The 20,317-nt window shown below is 39.2% G+C and overlaps 1 protein-coding gene across 5 annotated transcripts; it reads left to right on the top strand.

The window, feature by feature from the left end:
* Positions 1-435: 435 nt before the first annotated feature.
* Positions 436-19,883, top strand: Kar (monocarboxylate transporter 10-like protein kar). 5 transcript variants are annotated; one of them, XM_078190548.1, is made up of 10 exons: positions 436-975; positions 2,043-2,143; positions 9,909-10,390; positions 13,267-13,418; positions 13,885-14,158; positions 14,968-15,103; positions 15,501-15,666; positions 15,756-16,002; positions 16,189-16,329; positions 17,891-19,883. In XM_078190548.1, the coding sequence occupies exons 3-10, from the start codon at positions 9,964-9,966 to the stop codon at positions 18,169-18,171; spliced, it is 1,824 nt and encodes a 607-aa protein (XP_078046674.1). In that variant the 5' UTR covers positions 436-975; positions 2,043-2,143; positions 9,909-9,963; the 3' UTR covers positions 18,172-19,883. The 5 variants fall into 5 exon arrangements, with proteins under 5 accessions (XP_078046674.1, XP_078046673.1, XP_078046675.1 ...); XM_078190547.1 differs by having other exon boundaries at positions 2,017-2,143; XM_078190549.1 differs by lacking the exon at positions 2,043-2,143.
* The last annotated feature ends 434 nt before the right edge of the window (positions 19,884-20,317 follow it).

Raw genomic sequence — 20,317 nt, 5'->3', positions numbered from 1 at the left:
TTGTCCGATTTTCAGAAGGGATCGAATACAGTGCATCGGTGACTCATCCTCCAATCGGGTGTACATGATGCCGAGAGTTTAATCATTCTGTTACAAATGCAAGGAATGTTCTGTTTCATATTCTGTTTTAATTAAGCTGGTATTAAAATAATAAAAAAATCTTTTTCTTACTTAGTCCAGAGCAATGCATTGGATGTACAGTTATTCGAGCAGGGGGGCTTCAATATTAAGAGTAAGAGAAAGGAACAGTTTTAAATCCCTTATGAAGGTATTGTTTCAAATATTAATATATGACAAACATGAGAATAATTTCACAATATTTCTATTTCCTTGGCTAAAAGATCTTCTTCTTGAATTCGTGCCTGTTTCCTCCTTTTTGACCGTTACTTAAAGCGGAAATCAAGGACAACGCATGCGCAGAGTTGAAGTATTGCTACCACCAATCATAATCGAGCTGCAAGCAGAAGTCGAGCCAGCCGACGAATCAGCGTCTAGATGGAGGACTTCAATTCTCCTATTGGCCGAGAAAGAAGAAAAAAAGCTGGAAGAATATTCTAAACTCCATAAAACACGATAGATTTTATTCAGAGATTACAGAATACATTTTCTTAGAGTTCAGACACTTAATTATTTTTTTTAAATCTGCCCAAGTCATATTTTCATTTAATTTGTTTCTACAGAAATTATTCATGAGAAGAGTGTCTCAGCACTCCGCCCACAAAAATCCCCAAATCTCACTAAAAAATACGCAACAGAGCGACGCTAGGGACTTACGATTGAATCGAACATTTCAAAATGTTCAAATGGCTGTGCCTCACACGTGTCTGTAAATATATTATAATTTGAGTGCTTTGTGGAGAATTAGTTGAGGCAACTAGTAAATCGTGACACTTATTTTGTGAAAAGGCATGATTGTTTACAAGACAGAGACTGAAATAAAGATATTATGCAGTGATACGCATATAAGGTTATACGGTACGTGTCACTTTATCGATTAAATTTTCATTTCTGACAGCTACACGAACATTCTATCACTCCTTTGAGACGAGTCAGTCTTCACTAACATTAAATTAGTGAAATTAAGTTCGTGTTCTAACAATTTATGTGATGAAAATTATAAAAATGTGTTCTCTGCAAGTTAACTTTCTTTACAGTGGCTTATGCAATTAATACCGTCGTTTAATTATTGTGTAACCATGTAGCAATATTGTAAGAGAATAAACTGTTTTAGCAATGTCGACGTAACAAAGCAATGTGGTCTCAATAAACATGTTTATATTAGCTTTAATCAAATAAGTATGCTGCACCATTACTTACATCTGTACTTTAGTATTAATCAGTGTACAAACCTTCTGCAATTTCCTACTATGTTGGATAAAATTTTAAACAATTATTATTATTACTAATATTGTTGTAAATAACTGTATGCATGGATTTAGCATGAAATTGCAGAATGTTCACTTCATCAGTAACATTATATCATCGTCATATTATCACAAGTGTAATAATTGTAACATTCAACGCGATGTTATAATTTATTTACATTCTTGTAACATTATAAGGTCTTACAATAAACAATATTTTTAATTATATTGTCATCTATAAGTGTGATATATTAATTAGACAATGAAGTAGCACTTTTGAAAATAATTTAATGGAGATTGTTTTATTCTCCTGTATAGTAGTATAATATAAGTTATATTACCAAGTTATTGAATTCTTTTCACTTCAATTAAAGCTTTTGTTCCCATTGTATCATTATTATTTAAAATTAGAAGAAGTTATTAACTTTGCATTTAGAAATGCTGCTGCGATAAAATTTGATTTCATTTTTCTCATTTTCATGGATCATTATCATACATTATGGACTTATTTAAGTTTTTATATAAATGTTAATAATTGGCAGTTATTTATTGAGGCCACTCTAATTTATGTATTTATTGACGATGTGCAACAAGACTAAACATTCAATTATATAATAACAGAAGATAATATACATTCCTCATGATTTTATAGAGAACTAATTTCACTTGCACATTTAGAATGATGTCACACAGTGTAATGGACTACTGTGGTATGAAGAAAGGGAGGAAAGTGTCTTAGAATATTTTGTTTCTACCTCTGAAAACAGGAGATATAATAGGTAACAATGGAAATTATGTTTACTTAATTGATTATTGTTTAATCCCTTTCTTTTCATTTTGATGTTTCATGGTATCATTAAAACCCGTGTGTTTGTCTCAAGTGACCTGTCCCTTAATAAACACAATTTTTTATTTTGTTATTTATACTAACAATTTTGCAACAGGAATTTTTGAAGCTTGAAAATTATAACCGCTATTTTTTTTTCGATGAATCTGTTAACAAGCTTAAAACAAAATAACCAGTTAGCGTTCGGGAAGGTATTTCGTGGAGGTCGGTTTTTACAATGAAATGATCGAAGTTCGTCGCTCGATCATCATAAAAAACAAGGTGAAAATAAAATTGCAGTTGATGAAAATGTAACATATTACGTGTCCCTTTAGAATGAAAATACCGTGAATTTGAAATGCAAGGCACCGCCGTGCAATGTTAATATTTCTAGCTGGAACTTTGTTTTCACTGCAACTGAAAATTTTACCTTTACGACCTGCATCACAATATTCGCTTTCAAAGTTCAAAGGCATTCGATATTAAGCTAAATTTTTAATCGCTGCACTTTCGATCGCGTTTTATGCTTTGGCTGTTACGTATTTATATGGTCCTTTATGTTTTCGCACCCTTTAAAAATTCATCAAAGCGTAGCGGGTATAGAACGAGATAAAAGTATGAAACGGGGCAGACTGTTTTTTTAATAAACTTTATGCCATATTTTCTTTGAACTATACTTCTTATTTCTGTTTGATCAATTTCTGCCTAATTTTGTCAATATATAATCACGACATAGTGTTCATTTATACTTCATTTATTTTATTTGATAAAAAAAAGAATTGATACTGCATGCAATCGAGTTAGTTTCCTCGAATTGTTTTAGCTTATAATAATTGTATAGCATACCTAATCCATATTTACTCCGAACCATGCACGTGATTATGTGTAGAGAGTAATGAACATCATTTCGTGATTGTTTTAACGAGGGGACAAGTGCATTATGGTGCATAAATCGCATTACGCTGCGATTTGGTCGAAATTTGGAAGATTAAATACAGTTGAACAAACGACAGTTTCATTATAATTTCTGCAGTAGTTAATTTAGTAAATTCAACAGATAAAATTGATATTAATATTTCACCCACCTTTTATAGTTAGGAGAAGCGATATAGCAAGGTTGTAAAATAAACCCTTAACCAGTAGGTTTTATTTATGGTGTTGGGCGCATGACTATTTATTAGGGAGAGGGGACAATAAGAGGATTATTTGAATAATTAATTAGTTAATCTATTTGATACTTCCATCGATATTCCACCGATAGATTTCGGATTACTTGTTTCTCTTACCATCTTGTATAAAAATTTGTCTAAACGTAGTAGTTGAAAAATTGGATTTTTGTGACAGGTCTCCGCTTCCCGAGCACTCTGCGAATGTCTCACGGTGTCGCATAGCGTATAGTCCAGGTCCGATAGTGTCCGACGACACTGGAGCGCGGTGTTGCGCCAGCAGAGCCGCGAGACTAATTTCGGTGGGCCCCGAAAGGGCGTGGATCCCGGATCAATGATAGGTGTGGCGCGTCGGTTGATCGTGTTTAGAGACGAAGAACCCATGGAGAACTGGCGGTTACGGGGCATAGAGAAGATTAGTTAAACGAGACAGAGGACGGTGTCGCATCTCGGAATCCGCCGAGCTACGCACTCCTACTGCAAAGCCCGGCCGCCCCTTTCCTCTTAGCCCATCGGTTTCCGTGCTCGCTCTATCGCTCGTTAGGCGCGTTAGTCCTCTTCTTAACGCGGAACTTTCGACCTCTCGTTCGTTGGGGAATAGCACCGGCCACTTAGTTTATGCTCGACCCTGTCGTCGGTCGGATCGGCCGAGGGAACCGCGGTCTCGTCGCTTCAGAGGACGATCGACTCGTGGAAACACGTGGCTACGAAACACGGTTCCGCCCGACGGGAAGCACGAATCTGGTAACACGAATAGAAATTATTTTTTTACGCCCTTCCCGGCCCTCGGCCGGTCCCTCGTGACCCAGCTCGACCGTTTCTTTATCGGCGGCTCTGTCTTCGAGTCTGTCGTTATCGCTTGCGAACCGGTTCGGATCGCAGGCCTCCGCTGACCCTTGTGTTCCTCGGGGATGATCCTGGCCGTTGATTGTCCTACCGCGTGACCAACGGCCGCGGAGGTCGCTGGGATTAGGATAATTCCGGGTTCGGAGAACGATTAAGGCAACGCGAGTTTAAATGTCGACCCGGCATACGCGCGACACCTTGTTCGCTCGGCTTGTGGAAGTGGGGGAGTTTTCGCGACGAACGTTTGATCGTTTTGCGCATATCACCGTCGCACAACTTATTCATTCAAGGGTAACGCTCCGCACATGTCCGCGGCGCTGGTTTACGGATTTTATTGATAATAATCAACTGATTTTGCTCCATGTCGCGGTCTTCTTCCGAGCGCGGTTTCTACCGTGGATCCGCTTATCGGTCATTTCTACATTTTATCATACTAATGAATGTTTACAGCCAGTTTTTCTGTGCTTATGAACGTATGCTAAATAGCGCGTATTTATAAATTGGAAGGATGTTTTATTCAATGGACAGTTTATGACTATTCGGATAGTAAAGATGCGTTTATGTGAGCTATTTACTCAATGTATGTGTTACTTGGGTCAAAATTGCAATAACACTTGTTCAAGATCAGGGTAAACGTTTTATCGTTACTTTTGTAAAATAATACAATGTTAAAATCGCCTAGTCAACGGAGTAGGTCATTATTACTATTTATTAGCCGCTACGAACATTTATTCGAAATTTATTTCATGATTCTCATGGTCGATAAAGCGTTCTAAGAATCACTCGTGCGTTGTGGAACCATCCCGTTCGCCATTGCGTTCTAATGTGTTTACTTTGTTCATTTACGTTAGTGGGAGGGTCGTTTTAATAGACAGAATAATAAAGGACTTTGTTTCCCTTGTTAGCTTTAACATGAGAAAATAGCGATCTTCAGAAAAGAAGCGATTCATTCTCTAGACAACGTTTAAATTGAGGTACATATTATATTTACCGTTTTAAAAGTTTATATACCCGTCGGAATTTATCGAGCTTCGACTTCTCGTTCGAAATGGAATTTTTCCAACAATTGTATCGTCGACGAGACGTTTATTTACGGCTCGCAACAAAACTTTCAAGAGGTATCAGAATATGATGAGTACACCGCAATTGTTGTAATAGTCGGCGAATGCTTCATTCAATTATAAAGAATTGTTCCTTTGCGCCGAAGATGCGTCACTGGTCACTACCAACTGGCTTCCTTCTTCAGAAAGACAGGCTTTGTTATCAATGACTGACGGCGTGCTACGCGTGAGAAGGTTAATCGGTGGTTAATAAACATGGGAGTCGTGCACGATGTAGTTTGTATGCTCGGGCCAATCAATACGAATGCAGATGAATGTCAAGGTTAAACTGAACAGATTCGATGATTTTACGCAAAGAGACACGGGTGGACTGGTGAATAATATCGACTGTCTCGAACAGTGTCTTTTACGTTGCAATTGTTTTCAACGATCCGACTATCTTCTTTGCATTGTTCTTGCCCGAGTGTTGCTCACTTTTATCGAATACCGGTACAGAGTAGATTGACTACAATTCTGGCTAGTTATCGTCATTAATTTTCGTACTATAACATTATCTATAGACCGTGGTTCTTTATACGAAATAAAAATATTTCAATAATTTTAATTATTCAATAGTTCTTGTTAGATCGATATGAAAACTTGCTTGATCCTCGACGACGTCATTTTCTAACATCAATTAAAGTACATAGAAATTTTCTGCAGTTCTACATAATGTCCACTGCGGCTATGAATAAAAACATCGTCATATCTTGCTCATATTGTGTCATAAATCGTAACAAGAAGATATGTCTGTCAGTGTCGGATATATACTGCGCAATTATTGTACGATAAAAGCTGTTTAAACTGATATCCATTGTATATACGTATGCAACATTGTGCTAGATACGAAGAAAAATTGATATAAAAGAACTCTGTAACTTTTTACTATTTTTACTATTATACTACAGTCGACTTATTCGATGAAACAATTGAGTTTTGAAATGACGTCAATTTTGGAATTGTAAATATTCATTGATCAATCGTATGAGAGTTCTACAGAATTAGTATGACGACGTTAGCGCGGTTTATCATCCAAAACCGACGAGGCGGTTGTAGTTACCTAATTATTAAGCTTCCTCATACAATTCTGAATTACGCTACAGTGGTTTGAGAAGTATCATCGTTGTGTTTACTTTTCTACTTGCGGTTAACAAGACTGTAATTTTCTCGAATGTTTCTAACTCGTGGATAAGAACGTGAGCTGCCCTAGCAGGAAGGAGAAACGTCCTTTAATCGTCAGACTAATGTTAAACGCTTGTCTTTGCAAACTCTCTGCTAGCTAACATTCTTCTTTTTATTTGCATCAGCACATTCGTTTCATAGCTTCTGTTTTTCTTTATAAAGTAATATATGGACGATTGTGATATTTATAAAAATGGTCGTATAAAATTGCAGGAGTATTTAATCTTCTCAAAAATTGATTGGCGCTTTCTTCTGTCACATGTCATTAGTTAAATCACAGTAAATACGATTGTAAACAGATATGTTAGGCTGTCGATTACGCAAACATATTAATACGATAAAAATACATTTGCTGATAAGAGTATCAAACGGTGAATCAGCGCGGACAAGATAAGCAAACGTACAATAGGAATTCTGACAACCAATTTAACTCGTTTGTTATCTTGTTGGTAAATATGCGCATAAATAATGCGTTGATCTTGCTTAGCTTGGCATTTGTTTAGTCCACAAGGTTTGCAATTACCCGAGTGACGATCGGTGGAACAAAATGTTAATCTTCATTTTAATCGGAGTGCAACCATAATTTTTGGATGCACACGCAGATGGCAAATTTTAATCTGTCGTGAAAATCACAGTAGTTTCAGTTTCGAATTTGTTTACAAGTAGAATTTATTTCGCTGTAGAATCAAAGACGTCTTTGGTTCCTTTTTTTCCCCAAGTATTAACCGTCTACATATTATGATATCATTTGCTGGCTCCATTATATTATCATTAGGTTCGGTGGCTCGCCTGAATTAGACTCGACTATTTAATGTTCTTAGAAAGTTGCATTGACGGTCCGCTTAAATAATCTGATTATGTTCTGGCAGCCGGGCAGGCAGCGCGCTCAAAATTTGCTACGTTTTCAACGTGGGTACAATGTAATGCTCTCATTTCTCCGTCTCAATTGGCAATCGTTACTTTGTCGGATGAGCGTGCATTGTACAAGATGTATGTATCGAGTCAAATCGTATTCACATAAGGGTACCGCGATTATCCTCCATTAACCTTTTGCACAACCGGAAAGAGAAACAAAACCAACACCTCTTACCTGTTTGTTATCTTTGTTACCTTGTCACCTTTTACTTGTTCGCGCATGCCTGTCTCTAGCCTTATATTTACCGTCTGTTACAGTTTTTACAAGGAGAATTATTGCGATCGGAATTTATTAATAATATCAAGAAGATTACTGTTTCTCGTGTTATTGATATCAAAGTTGCTTTCATTAATGTGCTGAACAATTAGTGCGGACAGAATCAGTGTCGGCCAGTTGCTGACTCAGTCGCTGAGCAAATGGAAACACGTCCACGTCCGAATATTCGTGTCGCACTAATCGAGACTCTGCAATGTATATTAAATATGCACAAGCACAGTTAACGCAATAAACTGTTAAAATAGAGTTAGGAGCTTCGTTAAAAATATACTTATCATATACTTGTTTCTCTGCATGTTTTTAAAATTAAAATTAGTTCATCGTTCGTCGATCGACGCAATGATTTTTTATTTGCTTTCAATAAGCGATAACAACGCGGAGATTATGCTACGTATCGATAGCGTTGATTTAAGCGAACGTAGGCGCGCGAGAAGGTGCTAAATAAGGTAAACGTAACGCGAAAAGTTGAATCACCCGTGGCGACTGATATCGATAATCGAGGAGAGACCAAACGGTGTCTGTAACCGTAGTTGTAACACCTATTACTAGATGAAATTTCATATTAGCAATACATTTGTGAGACTCTTCGGATTTCTCGATATCAAATTCTGTTACACACGAGAAAGGAACTGCTTCGATTTTCTGGCCTGGGCAGAGGTACATTAGATTTTGCCGAAAGCTCTTCCTCGGGAAAGCTTGAGGTCCGCATCATCGGATTAAACTCTCGAACAGCTCTAACTCCTTCACGGTTTTCCGCCATTTTCTATTATTTATAATGACGTGTTGATCAAACTAGCAGTTCTAATAACGCGAAACGAGAACACTGCGAATTTGGGATATTTTAAACAATTTTATTTTATTTTTGGAAAGAATAACCAGAACAAGTATAATACGTGTTTTAAAATTACCTCGGGCAATATTAATTTCGTATAAAAATCCGTGGTCTACTTATTACCGAGCCGATAAAAATATTAATCTATTAATCCCGTCCATTTTTAATCGCAGATACGACAGCCGGCGATAAAGAGCAATTGACACAATTGAATAGATATTATTATGCCGTTGTTAAAAGTTCCAACTTCTTCGAACTGTTCCAAACTCGTTTCTGAAAGCTATCTCTATTTGCCTATAACTTCTTATCATTACGCTTGTGCTTCCTGCACGACAGTACGTCTAACACTGTCAGGTGCCCACATAAGTCAAGCGTATAGTATAGTCGCAACTAGTAAAAAGTATTGATACCGTCTTCACTTTTCCGCTGACGTACATACCATAAAAATATCAACTTTTCCGAATCGTTTCTAATACACGTCGAATCGTATACGTTTCCATATGCAGATATCGACGTCACACCGATAACGCGATTAAGTTGTCCCAATATTTTCCTACGAGGCATTATCAGTCTCGTGAGTTCACGTCACTCGGTTATTTAATACAGAACTGTCGTTCGCGAGCATTAAGAAGTGCCCGTTCCAAGAACCATTCGAACCGGAGGTAATTAAAACGCATCCGCCGTCGTCTCCTCTAATCAGGCGAGACTGTACACTGCTTCGACATAATTTTGCGGATCACCGTGCTCGTTGTAAAACATAAATAAAGAGACCCCGGGCAGTGTGCAACGCGTCCGCGTATTGTGTTTCCCTGTGTCTCGTTTGATGCTTTGATCTCGCAGAAAGCTTTTACCAATTCGCTGGGATATACATATGTACGCCCCATTCAGCTTCCGGAATGATATTCTAGTCGGCTTTCGGCGCTATGCGCAAAACTCGACGCTCTTAACACGTTGTTCGTCACTAATGTTTATACATATGCTGAATCAATGAATATTGATGTGAAACTTGGTATGAGAATCAATTTCTATGAAAATACACTTTGTCGCGTGAAATAGAAATAGTACAAGATAGACGAATTGCCTTATATTTGTAGTTAAATCGCTTCGAGTGTGCAAAGGGTTAATGATACTGTACATTAATTCAAGGACCAACTTGTGGCATGAACATTGACAATATTTTGCATCGTCTATTTAAGCTGGACGATGCATCGTTTTCGGTTATTTTATTATTTAAAAGGCTATTTTACTAAAACTAAAAATTGAATAATCATAGCATCTTTGGCTCCCCACAAAAATGCGTCCATTAGCAAACGGTTCGGTCGGCTCCGAACCGAAGCGATCGGAAGAGAAAAAGAAGCGCAGAGCAGAGACTGGACGGCGGTTCTCTCTCCCTTTTGCAGGTCGCAGACACCCTCGGGACCGGGACGGTGCAGTGGATCAAAAACGAAGTGAACGATGACGCTCGCCGAGAATGCCGAACGCAAGCGAAGTTCCAGCGATGTTTCGAGCGGGGCGATCGAGGACGCGCGGGACGGCCAGCCGTCGGAAGAGAACTCGAACGTGAGCGTGGAAGGGAATCCTTTGTTGGAGCCGGACAGCAGGTCCGTCTCTGTGAAGATCGGGAGCACCGGGCTGTTGAAGAAGACAGGCATGGACGACACCGAACAGACGTTGACGAACAACACGAGGCACGATCCGGAAGCGAGCCGGCCGAACAACGTCGCACCGCCGGACGGAGGGATGCGCGCGTGGATGATCATGATCGGCAGCTTCATCATCAACGGTGTTCTGTTCAGTGTCATTAACACGTACTCGCTGATCTACCTGGAGCTGCAGAAACGGCTGCTGGAGTCCGGCGAGACCGCGGCGTCTTCGAAGGCTGGTGAGTCTTGTTTGATCAACTTCCATGATTTCACGCCGCGATAACGTTGTTGTTTGAATGTAATTGTTGCTGTAATAGCTCCGCTTCTGGGCTCTGGCACTCGTTAGAATGGTTCAATGCGCTCGCACGATCATTTTTACCGGTGCATTGTACGCGATGCCGAGGAGTGCCGACGTTCTTCTGAGATCTTTGAATCGCGCGATGGTGGATTGGGATTTTAATTAGATAATTTTTACATTCATGAAACTTTCACGACCATGTGGTGGTTCGATAAGGGTGAATTTAAACTTTCTTCCAATTTTAAAGAATTTGGTTGCATTTTTAAATTGATTTTCTATCCGAAATAAGTGAAAGGGGTTAATTGTAAATTTATAGCATTGCTTTTGTTTGTGGAAATGTTTGCAGTGCATGTATACATCTATATTTGATGTATAATACATAGAATATAGTACATTATCTCGTACAGAAATTTAACTCGGAATTTTTATTATTACTATGCCGCCTTAACGGTGAAACTTTCAGCAGTTAACGTGTTTATGGATATTTAACGCGGAGTGTGCTCCACGTGCACGCGAATAACAGTTTCGTCATTATTATTTCATATTTTCACGGCGCCGCAAATTTTCTGCATAGTAGGTCATTGTTTCGAATTTTTTCACGTCATTATAATACACCGTAAAACACGGCGAACGGTTAATGTATTCGCTGTATCCTAAATTTTTCGCGCGTTTAACATTTCGTACCGGCGGAACAATTTTTAACGTTTCGCTAGTGAAATGAATTTCATTTTTAAATATTTTCGAAACTGTAATTCTTCGCCTAGGTTATCTTATTTATTTTTAATAGAAATTACCGTTAATTGTTTAATGAAAAAGTAGACTTTTCAGCGTCGCTGTTTAGTTTCTATTTTTTATTTTAATAAAACAAATAGCACAATGTTGGGGATAATATGCGGTTTAAAAATTAAGCCGCCCTGTCGTCTCTCCGTTTACAAGAGAATTATGCACGACGATTATATGGTACGCATGTGCGAGCAATATTTTTCTCGGCTTCGATGCATGGCGACATTTTCTGTATCCCACTGGCTCGCATACCATCGCTGAATCGCCGTGATATTAGAGAAAATGTTTAGACCGGGGCACGCGATTCATTCCAATGATTCTGAATTAATAAAGACCGATCGGGAAAATCTCGTCAATGGAGAGATACTTTATTGCTGGTCGTTGTCGCGTAATATTTTTCTAGGCAATCGAAACGAGCACAATAGATGCTCGCGGTTAAAAGAGAAATAAAAAGTAACGCTGTTTGCTTCTATTGGATCTCTGTCCCACGTGGTCGTTCGGCGCAGTCAACGAACCGCGTTATCTTCCCATTTTTTAGTATTTACGAATTCTTCCGTCGATAACGTATTATCTAATAGTTAGTTTTAACGACGGATCATTGAACCGTCTCCGCTTCATTCACATTTTGTTTTCATTTGTTTCCGGTCTGTTTTTCTATCGATCCCTCGCAATCGCTTTAAAGATAAATAAAAGCAACGTTGTTGCGGATCTTTTCTTCCAGCGACACGTTCAAAAAATTCGGCAGAACCGGAAATTATAATAAATTCGTCGCTCCACTTTTGCGAAAAAGAAAAACAGAGGCAGTTGGAGTAAAAATACTTCGACTATTCGACTGGAAATGTTATACGACAGAGTTGGATATATTACAATAATTTAGGAGCATAGTTACATTATTTTTTAACTAAATCGTTGAGGGTGGAGATACCGTTTTTATCTCTATTTTATCGCGTTTGGCAGTATTTTTATTATATTTATTACAGGAAGTAATCTTTTAATTGGCCAAAGAAATTTCCCTTTAATTCGAATTTGTTTAAACATATGTAAAAGGGAGTTTAGTAATATAGCGATTTTTAAAAGAATGCTTTGAACTCGGTGCAAGCGATTTAATTGGCAGCGCAGATGTTTACGAACAATTAGCAAATTATGTAAGCCACGGGATCATATTCTGTCGATAAGAATGCCAATAACGTGCAGTATAATTCCGTTTGTTAATTTGTCCGTGGCCTGAATATGCAAACGCCGCGCTTCGACGCTGAATTCTGCGTATTGGCCGTTTCTTAGGCTTAATCATTGTTAAACGCGGCATGAAATAACTACTTAGGGTTGCATATCAATTAAACCTGATCGATCAGCCTAATCGTCCGTAGAGTCAATGCTCGGGACAACCTGGATCTGAATTAGTCGACAATTACGTGGGACATTAATAGTAACGAGGGTCAAATAATATTAATCTAGGGGTAGTTACTCTTTGAAGGAAAACTAGACCTTTGCGAGGCAATGCGGGCAATGAACGATGTCTAAGATCATGCGCCAAGATCTTCTATTGTTTATTAACGTGACATTAATTTGCAACCCACTTTTCCGTAACCTAGCAGAGGCTATACTTAAACTTCAGAACATAAGTGCATGCATATATCATGTATACAATATTAATTGATTTAATATTAAGTTTTATATTTTCTTATATTTTCACCATTCAATTAAAATAGAACAATCTCATTTTAATATTATTTTAATATAATATAAATAATATTGAATAAAACTACTGTTTTATTTTCAAACTCGACTTGTTTAAAATTGTTACAGTGCAAACATACTTTATCAGAATGAAATAAATTAACTTAACATTCCGTCGATATAAAATAAACGACAAATGCTAATACAGTAAAATATTTTATGTAATTCAGCATTGCGTCGCTATCATTGAATGATTCGCTAACAGATGCAACTCATGCCAAACTCATCCAGCACGATTAATTCTAAGGAAGCGCAATTGTTTATATCTACTGATGCCCGAATGTATTTTTACTATAGCTTTGGTTGGATCATTAACCATTGGTACCACGTTCTTTTTATCGCCGGTCTCTGGCATCCTCACCGACAAAATTGGCATCCAGATGACAACGTTTCTGGGTGGTGCTCTAGCATCCGGCGGGATGTTTCTGTCGTCGATGTTTTCCGACAAGGTGATTTTCTGCATTTTCTCGGCTTTAATCGACTTTAAATAACCGACTTTTTAATTTATTATCACCGAGGGGGTGGTGAAACGATTTATGATTATATGATGATGACATTAAGACAAATTGTTCTCTCAATTTTTGTATCGTTTTTTATATATTGTAATGTATAAATTTTAATGCAAATATACATGTACTATAATATTGTAGATTGTATATTCTACATTGTGACGATTTTTAATTATTTGGTAGACTGTAACTTTGGTACTTTAATTATATACGGTCCTGATATATGTTATCGTATTACTATAGTATTATATATTACGTAATGTAATAATTATAAAGTAATGTAAAATAGTAATTTTTAGTGCTACGTAGATCCAATATTGACATTAGATAGAACACTGTACCGGAGGAATAATTTTCCATAAAAAGGGAGAGATTGAATTCGTAATAATTTCTTTCTTTCATTCAGGTGGCGTTGCTCTATCTGACCTACGGGGTGATGTACGGACTCGGCGCTAGTTTGGCTTACACGCCGAGCTTGGCGATCCTCGGGCATTATTTCAAACGATATTTGGGTCTGGTGAACGGTATCGTCACAGCTGGAAGTTCAATATTCACCACCCTCATGCCGTATTTCATCGAGGTGATACTCCGCCGATTCGGATTAGAAGGCGCGCTGAGATCCTTGGCCGTGCTCACTGCGATCGTTATGGCCTGCGCGATCCTTTTCAAACCGATCCCTTGTAAGTATAACTTATAACTACGATAGCCCCGGCTTCACCGTTTCTCTGCGGCTCGCGCGCCAGTTTTCGGCAAACACTTCGCGGAAACGGGAAATTTGCATAATACGTCTGCAGTCTACGGACGAATAGCCACCGGGAATAATTTACTGTTCGGTGTCTCCTTGTTATTCTTATTTCCCCCCTCTATCGACTGACCTATGGCGAGAATTGTTCGCCGTGACTTATAGCGCAACTTTGTGGTAGATTAGCATACGGGTTTCTAAAGATGCGTGGGCGATACGCTAGATGCAATTGCTTTATAATTTTTTGAAATCGTTTATATTATCATAGTAAGAGTTTCGAAAATAATTTATAAAAATAACAAGGCGGTTTTATTACAATTTACTCAGGAAGTAATTAATTAAATACATATTGTTTCCGTTTGTAGGATCACCGAGCTATTCATCGAATAACGTCTAACGTTATCGACGCGGTACCTCGCAGAAAACAGATTTTAATCGAAGTTGACTAATTAGGCTGCTTGTCTTGTTACCCGCATGACCCGGTGAAGATTACAACGCGCTTATAACGAGCCTGAAAACCGAGCTTGTAGTTTACACCGAACATTCGTTACAATTAACGTCCTGAGAATCATGTCGCGAGCGTTCGCTATTGTTACATTTCGCGTGTTATTCCCCTTAGAAAATTGTAAATTAATGCGGACGTCTTGGCGGTGAAGCGTTGATATCGTAGAAAATTGTAGTTTGGAGGTGGCAATTATTTTCGCATCGACTGGCAAAGCGGCGAATTACACGTAATTACTTTTCTAGTCACGCCCGAGCCAAGGAATCAGCTGAAGTCGAAGTCGGACATCAAAAGCTGCGTGAAAGCGATCGTGAACGTTTCGATATGGAAGAAGAAACGATACGTGGTTTGGGCGAGCTCCATTCCCCTGGCGCTGTTCGGGTTAGTACAGCGACACCCCGGGCTAGAGGAGAAATCACAGCGAACGATCCGCGCCGATGCTATCGCTGCAGCTTTTTCGCGCGAACGATCGCGTGATCGTCGGAGGGGAATCTCTTTTTTTCCACGTCTTGTTCGCTAAGCTGTTCAGCTTCGCGGGCGACACGGCGACAGCCGCCGTTGATATCGAGACAATAGGGAGCTGTCGCATAAAATAATTTCAGACGCCGCGGAAACGTTGCAGCTCGGGCCACGGTTGCGAAAGTGGAACTCGTTTCGCGGCGGCAATCAAGTTACACGCCGTGTAATTCAAACCATTGTAAAAGAAACGACCGCAGCGAAAGCGTCGACCGTATAAAATGACATGGGCTTCGCAGATCAATGAGAATGTTCGTTTCAGGTATTTCGTCCCGTATGTTCATATAGGGAAATTCGTTGAGACAGTATTCAAGGACGCGGACGGGAAACTACCGATCATGTGCATCGGCATCACGTCGGGTCTGGGTCGATTGATTTTCGGCTACATCGCCGATCTGCCGAAAGTCGACCGAATATTTTTGCAACAGGTAAATCAATAATGTTGCGCCTTTAGTGAACCGGTTATAATATTTTTGCAAATGTTTTACATTCTGTTCGAATTTTTCTTTCGTTTCAGATATCTTTTATTAGCATTGGCGTGCTTACCATGCTTCTCCCCGTCACACCTTCCTTTATGGTGTTGTTACTTATCTCTCTGGCAATGGGATTGTTCGATGGCTGTTTTATATCCCTGCTGGGTCCCATCGCCTTCGATATATGCGGCCGAGAGGGAGCTACTCAAGCCATTGGATTCTTGTTGGGCATGTGCTCGATACCTCTGACTGTGGGTCCGCCAATCGCTGGTCTTCTGTATGATCACACTGGTAAATATAGTCGATCATTTTTATTCGTTCCATTTATCTCGATATTCATGCACCTCTGTTGATGCGGTTGCCAATGTCAAGGAGCTTTTTAATTTGATCAATTTTTGTCATTGACACAACCTTGGTATTATAATTTAATAAGGCATTATAATATTATAATATAAATTTTACAATTTGTTGTTTTAGGTAGCTACGATCTGCCATTCTTCCTAGCAGGTATACCACCCATAGTTGGAGCACTGATGATGTTCCTAATAAAGTTCGTTAAAGACGACGACGAGAACTGTATTAGAGAGAACGCGGATAATAAGGCGGCTTGTCAGAATGGTCGGTAAACAGGTATTTGTGCATCCTTCACATCTAACTAACAGAGTCTGTTTCTCCATGTGGTTATTGAAACACGTGCGTGTCAGTTTGTAAACTGTGTTCACGAAGGCGGTTGAAACTTTCCATGGAAAGCTTTTCGGAAAAATAAAACACGAATCCGTCTGCTGTCGAGGGGGACAGAGAGAGAGGGAGAGAGCACTTGGTAAAAATGAATTCAATATTTGGAGGAGATATGTTTGCATAATTCTTTTGCTCAAACAAACGATTGCCTCTATTTATTCTTCTCTTACGTGCTGCATCACCGGACTGGGATTTTTCGCATGTTTTCACAATTGCACAGTTCCTTTTTTGCACGGTACTCCTATCACGGTCATGAAATTGGTGAAACATACGAGGGTCGTTTGAAACGTTCCTGGGTTAGCGGTTAGTTTTTATAAATAGAACGCCATGCTTTGTAATTAACAAAATTCAGAACTTCACCGTTGTGTTTATTCGTTCATGACATCCAGGAACTTTTTTAATGCCCTTGATACAGGTGCTTTGAAAACTTCTAATGCATTGTTTTCGCTTTTCATCTGTTGTTTAATCAAATTGTTAATTTGACTGAAAAAGCGTTTAATCATTTTTTTTTCGTTCATAATTTGGCTCCGCAATTGCTAATCTTTAATTGCACTATTTTTAAATCTAACATCATTTACTTCTGGTTTCTTTGCGTCGCTTTATAACAAGTTTTAGCGTAATAATACTAATTAATCTGGATAATCTGTCACTGAAATAATTAATTACTTCTTGCATCTGGGATTGCCGAATTTTTAATTGGTTTTAATATATGCGCTGTGCTTTTTTATATATATAACTTACTTATTATATTACTTATTATATAACTGATTTCACTACTGACTTGTAAAAAGGCAAAGTCAGTGCTTTATTACAATTTTTCGTTTTTTTGTGAAACGACTAAATATTTAAGTAACACTCTTTTAATAATGATAATAACTACAGTCAATGTTTCTTAGATTTTTATTTGAATTTAGTTACCTATTTAAAAACCACGCTTTTCTGTACTTGCCCTGTCAATTATTTCATTGTTCACTTAACGCATTCACTGGCCACCCTATTTCAAAGAAATCTGTTTTAGACGCCATTACTTTTTTTTATCCCTATGCAGTGAATGGGTTAAGAAGTTTATATTAAGTCTATTATAAAATGTCACCACCAAATATAAAAATAATAATTGAGCCATTCAGTTTGGAAGAGAAAAAACAATTCCGACAAATCCTTTCGTCTCTTGACCAAACGCAACAACCCTTGACTCACCTATTCTCGTAGCTTGCCAGCTGATTAACAGCAAGGTGAAGGCACCCTCCGTTGATTCCTCTAACATTGCCCGCGTGTTGCATCGCCCCGAAATCGATCAGCATATTTAACAAGCACACGTTTCTCCGCAAATATTTCCGCGAGAGTCCGCTGATTGCCGGGCGAGGAGGAACACCATCCCCCACGGCGAGCCCGAAAATCTGAATTTGCCGGTCTGTGAAACCACCATGCTTGCGATTCGCAGAGTATTCGGGCGTCGACTACCTGGCCCCGCGTTTCGTGGCTGCGGACAAGGACGTAGGCGAGCCGCACCGGCATCCGAGTCTGGGGCTGATGCGTTCGAACGTGCATCACCATTACACGAGAAGCTGCGAACTTAAGGATGACATCGGATGCAAGTGTCGCGAGGCCAAGTGTCCCGACCGCTGTGAACACTCGGAGAGCGTGCCGCTGCTGTACGTCGAGAGCGTATCGCGCAGAGGACCCTGCCAAAGGACGTCGCAGTCCTTGTTTCTCACGTTCTAACGATACCGCAACGAATCCCTGCAATCGAAGTCAATAACGTCGCAGCGACACTTCCACGGCCAGCGTCTTTGCAGTTCAAACGGTCCGAGGTATTCCGCAGATTTTTCAAGAGAATGATTTCAACGCTGGCTTCGCGTCGAAACCGAAAACACAGGGTTGTCAATTTCCTTCGATAGATAGGACACTGGTCAATTTAAAATAATTGTAATAGTACATTGTAATAGGACATTGTTCAGTAGAATCGTTTTCGAGAAAGATTGTTGTTTGATAATACAGTATCCAGATGGTTAACGCTTTCACTGCCGCTTTGATTTTTAGCACAGTCTATCTGCGTAATGTCAGGCTTTTATAGAGGATAGCAGTGAACGCGTTAAGCTCGCGGATCGCGACACTATTTTTAGAGTAATTTTATAGCGGTTCGATTAGAGAGTATAAACGGTGTAATTGAAACAGGTGTTTTACATATCTAAGAGGACAATATATTTGTTAGTCTAGGTGGATCTAATTCTAAGAATGTTGCAACGTTAAAATCATTTATGGGGTTGACAGCTAAGTAGACTCTGTGCGAAAGTCAGCGACACGTTTAACTGCAAAGTAGCATACGTGCGAGTACGCTGTCGAACGCTAGCAATAATAGATCAGATTACCACCGTAGACGATCGTAGTCCGTCATTAGCGATTCTTAAAAATGCCGCGAGAGTTATAAATACATATGTGTGTATATTTTTTAGAGAAACTAGAATCTCGGTTAGAGTTTGTGATTTTATCGTGTCTGACGTGCTTCGAGACGTTTTATCCTGTGGCGAGGTTTGCCGCCGGCAGACCGCGCACACGAAAAAGTAATGTATGAAAGAAACTCGGTGTCGATAGAAATAGTTGCTAATCACTGTTGCACCGATGCGCGCGGCAAGATGCGCCGTTATATAGTTTTGTAAAGGGGTAAACGACGAGGAAAGTTGTTTTCGTCGCCGAGCCCTGGTAGTACGCGCGTCGCGTTGCTCAAAGAACATCGGATCTCTTTTTTTCTGTCTCGTGGATATTTTGTATGGAAATTTTCGAAAAAGTGTCTCGCAACACCGGTGTAAAGAACGCGTTTATAGCGCGGCCCGACGTTATCGCATTGCGCCCACGTCCCATGCAGAAAATTCGCTGCGTTATTTCCACCTTTTGAGAAAACTGTCAGCGCGCGGTGTTCTCGGGGGAGGAATAAATACAAACCGGGCGCCTCTTCCCTTCCGGAAAGGAGCGCCGGCGAGGTGTATACTTACGTGCGCACACACGATTTCCTATATCGTAGAATGTTAATGCAAATGTTTTATAGTTGTTGCTTCCTGAAACGTTGATAACTGAATGGAATATTAATTGTACGAGGATCGTTTTAACGTTAACAGATGGATTCGCTATATGTGTATGTATAAATAGTCGTCGCTCCATTGATTTTTCCGAGGTATTTTCAATTTACGAAGGACACGTCGGTTCGATTTCGTATTCGAGCCGAGCCGGAGAACTCCCGCGTTCGCATTTTTAAAAACGAAGTGTTAGAACATTCCATTCAGCATCTTCTATTTAATTCACGATTGTATTATTACTAATGGTAAATGCCACGTATTTATTAGAATTCGATTCAGATTCAAATCCGTTTGAATGAAGATCATTTGTAATTTATTTTATACGAATCCTACGTTGGAAAATAAAAGAGCCAGATATTGTTTGATAAATACGTTTGGGTCTTTAATGCTTACAGAGTAGTAGACGGGAATCGTGTTAATTTTAGTTTGTACTTGCGCGCGAATATTTTTTAAAGGAACAACTAAATTGGCGCATATGGAATATTATTTTCCGCAATTTTGATTTCGGATGGAATACACTTTCTTTATTTGATATAGAGGCGTTCCTGGCGAATTTTATTGCGATAATGGGACGCAGCACGTGTTCCAATTAATTTTATGAGTGCTGCGAGTTTGATAGTTAAGTTATATATTCGACAACATCTTCGCGCCGGATTTTATCGCGGAGAACCCTTTGTAGGAGCGAACATCCTATTATCGTCGAATATTCCTTTCATGTAATAGGGCTTTATCGATTTTCTCGTAATCCCAATTCCCATTCTATCGCATTTGGAGGTAAGACTTTGTACTTTGAGCAA

The sequence above is a fragment of the Augochlora pura genome, chromosome 9, assembly GCF_028453695.1.
Source record: "Augochlora pura isolate Apur16 chromosome 9, APUR_v2.2.1, whole genome shotgun sequence".
Classification (NCBI taxonomy): Eukaryota; Metazoa; Arthropoda; class Insecta; order Hymenoptera; family Halictidae; genus Augochlora; species Augochlora pura.
The sequence above is the reverse complement of the archived record's forward strand: the minus strand, read 5'-3'. Positions and strand labels throughout refer to the sequence as shown.

What these genes read in the sequence shown, in the direction of transcription:
- Kar (XM_078190549.1), top strand. Translation starts at nt 9,964, where the DNA reads ATGACGCTCGCCGAGAATGCCGAACGCAAGCGAAGTTCCAGCGATGTT. An exon ending in CGTCGATGTTTTCCGACAAG is followed by an intron (nt 13,419 to 13,884) that starts GTGATTTTCTGC and finishes TCTTTCATTCAG; the next exon opens with GTGGCGTTGCTCTATCTGAC. An exon ending in ACCGAATATTTTTGCAACAG is followed by an intron (nt 15,667 to 15,755) that starts GTAAATCAATAA and finishes CTTTCGTTTCAG; the next exon opens with ATATCTTTTATTAGCATTGG.